The 11,098-nt window shown below is 30.9% G+C and overlaps 1 protein-coding gene across 1 annotated transcript; it reads right to left on the minus strand.

Annotated features, from left to right (window-relative positions):
- Positions 1 to 1,661: 1,661 nt before the first annotated feature.
- Positions 1,662 to 9,131, minus strand: LOC113403298 (uncharacterized). The gene is made up of 7 exons (XM_026643802.2): positions 4,816 to 9,131; positions 4,476 to 4,635; positions 4,183 to 4,361; positions 3,728 to 3,919; positions 2,432 to 2,550; positions 2,012 to 2,138; positions 1,662 to 1,896 (listed from the first exon to the last, which is right to left on the minus strand). The coding sequence occupies exons 1-7, from the start codon at positions 9,129 to 9,131 to the stop codon at positions 1,752 to 1,754; spliced, it is 5,238 nt and encodes a 1,745-aa protein (XP_026499587.2). The 3' UTR covers positions 1,662 to 1,751.
- Between the last annotated feature and the right edge of the window lie 1,967 nt (positions 9,132 to 11,098).

Consider the following 11,098-nt stretch of genomic DNA (forward strand, 5'->3'; position numbering starts at 1 on the left):
CTTGTTGACATGTTAGGAATTTAAAATACTATTTCATATTGTCTTTTAATTCACTATGTACTTGTATGTGGATCACTAAATACGTAGGAAGATATTATATCCAAGAATTAATATTTATACACATTAATATTATACCCATCAGGTACCTACCCTAATACCTATACCTAAATACTTAAAGATAAATAAATACAGTAATTGGCTCTGGGATAATTTAAGTATTCATATATCTAACTGTAAGTACCTACCTACTTATATTTGCTACAAAGCTAACCTGTGGAGGGTTTAATGGCGAATGTCTAATAGATATATTAAACACTATTTGTTACTTATAAAAATATAATATACGTTTTTAAAACTTTATTAAACGATTTAAATTGTGCAGTATTTTTCGTAGAGGCATTGCTTTCAGATATTAGGGTTTATTATACCTACTTAAATGCCCTTGTTTAAATTACACATTGGCACCGATAATCGGTTGTCAGTCGGGACACGTAAGCTACATTCCTAAGTTAGGAGGATAATAATAGCAGACAAACGATATCTCTCTTAACAGATACAACCGTTGGGTATATTTATGTATGGAAATCATGCAAGTAGGTACTCGATTGAACAAATTTAAGCATAGTGTTCTTAATTAGATGCGAAGTGGATTTTTTAATAAGTAGTGCTTATTTTAATGACCTTTCCCTTCTTACTCATTAGGTTTCTCACAATACCTATTGTAAATTCCCTCTCTTTAGAAATTTCAAAATGCCCTATATAGTTATGTCTAGATAGATCGATAAAATTAATAAAATAAAATATTTTATTCATAATTCATCATTTATTTTTGTAATAAGTATTACTAATATATATTAAATCATCAATCAAGTAGTTAAAATTATGTCACGAAATTCTTAAGTAGTAGAGTACTTTTAGTTTTGAATTATTCAATAAACAAACAGTAAAGGGAGTGCTGAATGCAAATACAGACATCGAGTTTAAAGTCATAAAAGGTCGTATTGCTAAATTTTACGCCTTGGGCGAGCTTAGTTACAACCCCAATGTACCCAATAGGAAAAACGACAAATAAAAACTCTCTCCAGCTCGCCCCAGGCGATCGCTCCCTACGCTCTACTATTCTCATTAATCAATACCCTTTAATGATTTATTTATATAGATACAGCGTTACACAACGCGAACACCTACTACACAACATCCTACATACCTCAAAAGCTCCGATTGATAAATCTTGCAATCTTGATTTAATAATTTTTTTATTCAATCAAAACTTTAATTTACTGTACAAAAACTGTGAACATGGCGTTGAGTAGCGCACCTATCTAATTTTAGTTTACCTACCGATGTCAAATATTTTTGGAAATTTGCACCAAAAACGGTTATAAGACAACTTGGCTGATATTTATTTGTTTGCAATAAATAATCAAACAGAAAAAAGAACACTGTCTCTAAATGTTCAACAGCTGGACCTCTTCTTTTGTTAGAGGAGCAGGGTTTATTTCACTATGCTTTTCCAATTAGGGTTGGAGGATAAATACAAACAGGTTTTGCATTTGATACTTGCCAAAGTATCTGCAACCTTTTGTTAAGGTACCTTCTCGTGTTCTAAACATTAGCCCATTTCGGTCCAGCGAACCAAACAGTATATAGTTAATTAGTTATGCGGGAACAACTTGAGAACCAGATTTTCTGTAGGACATTATGAAACAAAATAATGAACTTTAGTTATGGCAATAGATAATATAGAAAAACTACTCTTCATTACAAACACATTTCATATGACGTCTTTCCGCTTTTGTAACTGCGTCGTCCGCAGCTTTGCTCATATGCCACCAAATTGCTCCTCCGAGTACATTACGGAAATATGGAGGAACGCTGCCCTCCCGAAGAAGATATCTGCAATATCAATTGTGTTAGACTGGTGTACTCTGTGTCTCTATAAAATAAGTAATCTTATATATATACACCTAATACTAAAAAGCGCTGAATATAACATGACAATGAAATATACTTATAAAACTGCTCCTCTTTGAGTTCCTCAGCGCGTCGGTTCCAATAACGTTTCAGATTGATAGTCGTTGCCTGCGCTGTTTCCGTTTCTTTTACGTCTCCCTCCTTTTCTTTAAGTATTTTAAGCTCTTGGATCTCTAGAACACCAACAATTTATTTTAAGGATTTCATAAGACAAAACAAGGGATATCGCATCGGCCGTAAGTACTACACATCAGTTAGATTACTAACTCGCACTGATTGACGTGATACATCGACCGATTGTAACTGCTACCTTTTCGGGTCTTAATAAAATGTAAAAAATATTTAAAGTCGTAAAAATAAACGATAACCATGAAGCGTAGTTAAAGCACCGTCACCTTACTCAAATGACTTAATTACGTTCAGCTTTGGTTCAAGATCGTAATTGTGGACGTATTACCTTCCTCGGATTCTTCTTCGGACATATCATCAATAGTTATACTAGGTTTCGTAGTAATCGTTGGTTGTGCTCGACGCTGGCTTTCCTCTGCCAGGCGATCTTTTAAATCCTTATATACCCTATATAAATATTATTATTCAATATAAACTTAATGGAGCCTGCATAGTATAGTGATTAAAATATTTTGAAATGAGTATCTATCAACGGCTTTAAATATGATGATACATGTTGACTAGAGTTTAACTTTTTAAACAAAGCTGTGCCTTCTTCTTCCTTTGAATGTCATAATTATTCATCCACTAAAAGGCCATACAGACGTCATGATTCAGTATTGAATTAAACATTAAGCGGCTCCGAAAGTAGATTTTAGTGTCAAGAACCTAAAATAAACTTACAATTGGAAATTAACAATTACTAACTTCATGCTTTTTGTCATTCATATTATATAATCTTAAATTAAGTATAATATATAACTTTTTATTTTTTGGCTTGGATGAGATTTAAATTTATTAAAAGTTCAGGTTAAACATAACTAAGGAATCGTAGACACGAATATCGTGTCCCAGAAAAGATGTATGCGAAGTCCGAAACTAAGAGGTGTTATAAGTTTACCTTTAAAATATTTATTATTGTGTAAATACATATTGAAATTAATCAGTTCATTAAAATGTTATAAAAAGCTCTCATGATTCCATGGCTTCAATAATATAATTCACAGACAGATACTTTGCAATTCTCAATCTAAAATTTGTGCTAATTTTGAATATATTCTCATATTCATTGAAAAATAATTTAAAGAAAGATAAACTTTAAGTATCTACCTATACGACATTAAGTTTATCTAGATTTTGTATTGTTAATTCGAACTTAGGTATTTAGACTTCGCAATATCATTAAAACAATTATTTTTTAACTATTTTTTTTATGGCAGTAAGTGGTCACTACCGCCCATAGACAAAGGTGCTGTAAGAAATATTAACCATTCCTTACATCACCTATGCGCCACCAACCTTGGGAGCTAAGATGTTATGTCCCTTGTGTCTGTGATTACACTGGCTAACTAGGTAGTTAACTGTTTTCGGTCGTCATATATTTTATGGAAATAAGTTAGGTATCTTCTACAGAAAAAATTGATTTGATTTGACTAAATTGTCACAATTTTTCTGAAAGACGTTAGACGCTTTCTAACGGACATATCATGTATTACAAAATACGCTGCCAGTACACGTAGAAGTCTGGCTTGTTATCATATCACTTAAGGTTTAGGTTACATTTTGCGATATCGATAATATTAACCTGTTTGCAATAGCCTGCACCATATCGTCGGTTTTGCTTTCATTTTCTGAACGTCGATCTTCAATCGGTACTTTTAAAATAGTGTCCGTATTTGCCTCTAATCGGTTCCGGTAGCAGAGTATAGCCTTCGAAAGTTCTTTAGCACCTCTCAATCTTTCCCTTTGCGAGTCATTCCACTGTTGTTCTAAAGTTCTAGTGAATATAATTTTGCAACATATAAATTAACAAATATTACGTAAAAATAAAAACCTCTACAATAAATTAGAAAAAATAATAAAAATTACATAATGTGATACGACGTATATAAAGGTGGGTAGATTCTGATTTTAACATTTAGGTAAGTTTTAAATTTTTTATTTTAAAACTAATTTATTTAAAAAATACTATCGAGGCTGGGAGGCAACGTTAGATACAAAAAAATGCTACTATATCTAATAAATGATCAATATAACAACCGCAATACGAAGGCTCTCGGTAGTCTTTCCGGTAGGACAGGTTTTGGCTTAATTGGTTCCGGTTGAAATCTCTTGTAAGGTCGCATCCAATGATAAAAACCTTTACCGGAATCGTTAACCAGATCTTTATAAGCTAAGTTTTTTGGTTTAGATGATAATTTCGACTCCATCAACCACTTCTGCTTTCGATTATTGAAGAGAAAAGAGAATATCAACAACAGTTAGAGCAATTACTAATTATAAAGTTCGCAGCTTTCAGTTAGTAACAATATAAAATATACAAAATACAGTACCTCGGTTTCGTTAAGATGTATGGGAGTGAGTATGGACCAAATGCTGCGGTGGTCTCCGAACGTATCGAACTGGTTAATAGAACACCATGGATGAATGTGACATAGTTCCTTATAACTTTCGATGATTGCACGATGTATCAGCTCAGAACATGTTAGATCACTGAGAAATACATAAGCAAGATATTTATTTCTATTTTCTTTACTAGTTTGAAAAAATAATTGATAAAGAAACTTTTTTTACTAACGACGACCTTCCTGCCTCTCGAAACATTCAAACCCATCTTTTAAAAAAATATTAAATTTGCCTAGAAAAAATTCAACGAATAACAAACCAACTTACCGTTTAAGAACAAAAAATTTTAATTGTTTTGATTCCCACATTTCTTCACATTTAAGAGATTCTATATTTTTTTCAGTGATTTTGCCGTCATTATTAAAACCCCTATGAATTTGATCATTCAAATCACTAGAATTTCTCTCTTGTGACATTTCATCGTTTATATCTTCTTCTATAACATTTATATTGCCTTCTTCATCAACAGATATTTTTTTACAAGATGTGTTACATGAGTCTGTCATATTTAACCAATATTTTTGGAATTGGGTCCCACTGTTAATTTCTCCAGATTTCATTTTTACTTCACAATTTGTATAGAAATTAGATTCGGGACACACATTATACTTTATTTTCAATGTGTTTCCATCAAAATGAGCTGAAGTTTGTTTATCTAAAGTAAATTCATAAATATTTTCTGTGTCAACTGTAACGCAAGTGTTATTTGGCGATTCTATAGAAATTTTTTCATTAAATTTATTAATAGTAACTGTTGTAAAATGAGCATGTTCGATTGTATAAATGATATTAACTGAAATGTATCCATCTTCCCTAGCAATGTTGTTATCAACTTCTTGCAATTTTGTAGATGCAAAATAATCTGAGCTAATGCTATTAGTATGTACCAAGTTATTTTGATTTATATCACTCTCTGATTTTATACTACCTACATCGGGATCTAAATTATTCATTGCGAAATATTCTATTTCCTCTTCAGTCCAATCTGGGAAAATTTCTTCATCCTCTACAATAAAATTTGTAATTATTCTTGTATTATTAGGAAAAGTAACAACTTGCACTCCATCCTTATTTAATAAAATAGTAGTTCCGTCCATACGTTTCGAGAATATTTCCCCTAAACAAAAATCTGTTGCTGTCTTTATTAGCAATTTTTCTATATCTAATTTGTTATTTTGAGTCCACTTTTGTCTCAATCCATTACTTCCTATAGTTTCAAACTCTTCAATAATTAGTTCATATTCTATTGATCGTGTATGAGTGTTTTTATCATTTTCTATCGACATTTTTTTTGATGGCTTAGAAGAAGTTTTACTCTGTTTGTCTTTTCCTTTCTTGCTTTTATCAGAATTCGTTTCAGTTATTAAGCTTTCGGGATTTTCATCATTAATAATCTTTTTTTCACACTTTGTAGTCCTAATATAAGAGGAATCTGGTTTTAATATCTCAATTTCATTGTTACTTTTAAAAATAACAACTTCTCCTTCTAAACTTATGCACCGCATATCTTCATTGAGGTTTTGCAACGAAGTAATATAGTGTTGCTTAATATGGGAAATTTTGGCAGAATTAATTTCGTGGACACTTTCCGTAATAAGTCCATTTGGCCATGTGACAAACAAAGAATGAAATGATTTTGTTTCATATATTTCTGGAATTACGTCGCTCATATCGAATGACGGGGATTTTTGTAGATTAGCTTTATATATCGTCTCGCCTGACTGACATTTTAGGGAACGCACAACTTTATACAACTGTTTTTTTACGTACATAATTAACTGATCTTTGGTGTGAACTCTGAATGACTCGCGGATATCAACTGTTCCTAATTTAATATCTCCTAATTCGTTATGAACCCAAAACTCATTGTTTAAATTTCCTGGAATTATATTCAAGTTAACAAATTCTAGATTCATAGGTATCACTAAGAAATATGAACTCGAAACACGAGTACCATCTTTAGCAAAATATGTGGAATCTTTTCCAAAAACTTCAACTCTTCTATCTCCTAAATCATAACCAAAAAACGGCTTTTTTGGTAACTCAATATTAGCTTCAATTTCCGAATCATTGCGTAAAACTTTTGGCGTAGATATTGCTGGTGACTTGTTTTTCTTGCCGCTTTTAGTGGAATCTATGTCCGTAGTTGATAAAGGAGTTTTTTTCGTTAAAAATACTTTTGAGTCTGATGTTTCAACATCGATTATTTCATCATTCTTCATTTCTTCATACTTTAAGGAGCCTTCCATAAGTAAATCCACCTCTACTTCACTATTTTCTACACACGATTTTTCAGTTAAGAATAGTTGAGTATTTTTGAATTCCGATTGCGATTTAAGGTGATTGTATTCATCGTAATTTTTTTCTTCATTTTTTATCCAATCGTAATGCTCTTCTAATACAAAGTCAAAAAAATCTTGCAAGCATAAAGGTGTTGGCAGATGACAACGCCATTCATCTCTAGCGATTCCGTCTTTATCGTGACTATTATAAAACATCGTAACAAAACAGTCAGTTACTTCACAATACTTATAGTCGATGCAGTTGTAATTGTTGAAAGCATCGAGAACAATTTGAAAGGCGCTCGAGCCTGTGAAATCTTCAAAAAATTGATATTCGTCGATCACATGTTCACTTGGCTTTTGGTTTGTTATTTCCGTTGCTGACACTAATTCGGTAATATCAGGACAATCGAAAAGAAGTCTTATGCCGCGTGATACATCGTCTTCGTCGCTAATTATCTCATAGGATTCTTCTCCTTCCACTGCTGAAGAATATAACGAAGAAGAAATAGAGGTTTGGCATCTATAAGAAGAATATTTATTAAGGGGTTCGGCGAGGATACTGCGTTTCAAAAAATATTTTTTAAATTCGGCTAAGGTTGATGGTAATATGTGTGTTTTTTTTAATGAACTCCTATTATTGTATAATTTACGACATGTCAAAATATGTATTAGTCTACATAATTCCGCAGATTCCACGTCATCTCTATCGAAGCAAGATAAAAGCATGTTAACATGAAAATTATTTCTCGCACGTATCTCTTCTGTTGGTTTATTTCTATTTAGCCACAGTTTATTCAAAGGGATACCATACAACATGGAATATACTATATTATCCAAGTTTATATTGCCTAAATGAAAGGTTTTATTTTTACAAAAGTCACCATAGTTTAAAATGACTGGTTTTTTGTGATCTACATATTCATCTCCGTTTGTAACTCTGTATTTCATTTTTTGGGCATCACCCTTACAGAATTCATTGATTAAATCTTTTACAAGTTTTTCAGATTGATGTAATCTAATTTCTTCAATGTTACTTTGGTTGACTGGAACTATATTTGACGTGTTTTCTAATGACGAAATATTAGTACTGCTGTTATTATCGCTAGTGTTGGTTTTACATACGGTTTGAAGAACAGCATCAAGTACCAAATATGCAGAAAGCGATTCTATTGGTATCCCTTCTAAATATTTTGAATAAAATAATTTATAACTATCTATTTTATTTTCTTCGGGAATAGTAATGATATTCATGTTATCCAAATAATGCATATGTTGTCTAGTCAAATCTTGTATGTCGTACATTAAATAACATATTTCATCGTAAATTTTTTCAGTACATCCAGATATGTTTTCAGTATCCCAGTAAGGTGGTGTAAAAACGACAAAAGCTGTATTTTTAAAATCATTTGCCGATGCCTTGTTTATACGTAGTTGTTGTAAGTCTTCCCAGAATTTTAGAGATTTCTCGGTCAATAATTCAGTTTGACTTTGTCCTCTTTTTGTAGCTCGAAATAAACTGGATGGCATAGATGAGTGTGTTGAATCAATGCGAATTTGAATTACAGCTGTTAAGGGAATGCCAACTTTTATAAGACATCCCGCTAAATACGGTTCTAAAAATCCCGTTACAGCAATATATAGATTTGGACCATCTGTTGGGTAGTCATCGATATATATTTTATCTCGCCATTCTTCTCCTCTTACTCTTAATTGTGTACTGTATTTTTTATTCTCATCTATTTCTATAGAATCAAGAATACTATCTGGTTCCGTTTTTTTTATATTAGAAGATGGGGCGGCATCTTGTGGCTCGGGTAATTTTACATTAACTGTTCCTTTAACTTCAGCTCTATTAATCATCGTTGCAGATTCTTTTTTCATTCCCTCGCGTACTTCTAATCTTTGTCGCTTGATAAAAAGATACTCTTCCTTCATTTTAAGAATAAGATGTTTAATAATAAGAGCCATTATTTCCGGCGGCACATCTCTTTTTTCTTTTAGGTAGCTTTGACCTTCCTCAAATACTCGAAGATTATCATCTTTAACTTTCTTTTCACCACCGAGTTGATTAATCATGAAAATGGTTTCAGTTTTACAAATATTTTTTATTACAAATCTTCTTTCTTCAGCGGCATAACTTTCAAATTTATTTAAATAAATACGATCATGCTCACTACCAGCAGCTTCTATTAAAATTACTTTAACAGTCCACGTTTCATCATCAAGCGGCGTATCTTCGATGCATAATCTCCAGTAATTTTCATCGTCTGTTTCGTTTTTGGCTTTTTTAGGACCCATTTGTGTATTGCTCCTTTTTTTAAGACTCAATATTAATACATTACTTTTCAATAATAAAATATTAAAATTAAAATTGATTGGAGATCTTTAGCAAATTAAATTTTAACGTAAGACGTAAAATATATAGCAGGCGTCAATTTATTATGTTTTCTATCTGACTTTAAGGTCGTATAGGTTGAATGTAGTAGTAGTATGTATAAGACGAACTTCTATTCATTAATTTAACGAAAATTCGAGAATATATCATATATATTCTCGAATTTTTGTTAATTCATTAATTAAGAATACATTTTTACTATTTATATTTACATAAGAGATAGAGATTCTAATGTTCCATTTAAAGTATGAAACTATTGTCCTACATACCTATATACTTAATTATAAAATTTCAAACATAATTAGTACCTAACAGTTATTTGCTTAAAAAATATTTTGTTACAAAATTTTAATGAAATTCGTGATGAGCGTAGAAACTGAGAGGTAGCTGAAAACTTGATAAATTGGAAAAGTCTGACCCAACCATCGATATTCAGCCAAATGGGCCTAAGTTTTGGCCGAAGTCGATGCGTCGAAATTGATCAAACTGTTATGATTTCTCGAAAGGGCAATGCAAAAGGCGATGAGAGGGAGGCGGGACACACTCTGAGTTGCGCCGCTTACCGCTTTTATTAATTTACAATAATAATTTAAAACAAGACGAGTTGGTACTCCTATTTGATTATATAATCAATGTAACTTTAATAAATATGCTCTTGTAAATGCTGTTCGGAATATATAAAATAATAAAATAAATATGTAAAATAATCTATGTCTTTGATTAGTTTTATATTTTACAGTACACCATAAGGCTTTTATTTTACAAATATATAACATATAAATACAAATTTATGTGTATATGTGTAGGGTCAATGCCTAATAACTTTGATATAATAAAAATTTTTAAAGATGTAATTAATAAAAAATACACGACTATAAATTTAACAGTAATAATAACACAAAGGCTAGGTATTATGTTCTGTAGCGAACCTCCAAAAATATGATTTAATGATAAGTTAAATGTTTGTCACTTGTTATTATTAAAATGTTGTTTTAATTAGGTAACTAAGTATTATATTATTCTAATGACTATATTTATTTTTTAATTTGTTTATTTAAAAAAAAATCCTTTAATTGACCAAAGTTTACAAAGAGTAGATATATTGTAAAAACTGAAACACATTGTTACTATTAAATGACTTAAGTAAATAAATATTATAGTTGACAGATTTTTGATAAGTTCAACCACTAGGTAAATTATAAATTAGAAAAAAAACTTATTTTATTCACTTAAACTCAATCTCAAACATCATCAAACATTCGGTATCGGCTTTGGCCGAAGGTAGTGGCTATAGTTGATCAATAGGCTTAGGTTTAGATTTCGGAATCAAGAAATCGATTTTCGATCTGGTACTATTAACTCTAGACATTTTTTTTTAATTTTTGTAAACTAAGTCAAAAGTATGTACAATTTTCTTCTTTTAAAAATTATTACAATATACTTTTATACCATACATGGCAACATCATAAAATTTTTATTTGACAATCTTAATAATTTTATAAAATTCCTTATCAGATTTCAACTTTGACAGAAGGGCGAAATTGTATTTTAAGAGCTACCAGTTAATCAAATGTACTTAATTTTAGGGAATACATCAATTATTATTTTTGAATTAAGTCTAATTAATAGAAAGTGAGAATACCATCAATGTTTAAAAAAAACTTAGTATCAGAATGAAAAAAAAAAATTATCTCTATTCTTAATATTTATTAACTTCTTCCAAAGCAAATATCTTTGACTATTGTTGAATGTAACTTTAGAATGTTACATCGTTAAGCTGTACTAGTATCAGGGAGGTATCATTGTCTACGAAATGGTTCATATCTAGAAAAACAAAAAATGTAGTTCCACGAATGAAATATGTTCTCCA

The sequence above is a fragment of the Vanessa tameamea genome, chromosome Z (assembly GCF_037043105.1).
Source record: "Vanessa tameamea isolate UH-Manoa-2023 chromosome Z, ilVanTame1 primary haplotype, whole genome shotgun sequence".
Lineage (NCBI taxonomy): Eukaryota > Metazoa > Arthropoda > Insecta > Lepidoptera > Nymphalidae > Vanessa > Vanessa tameamea.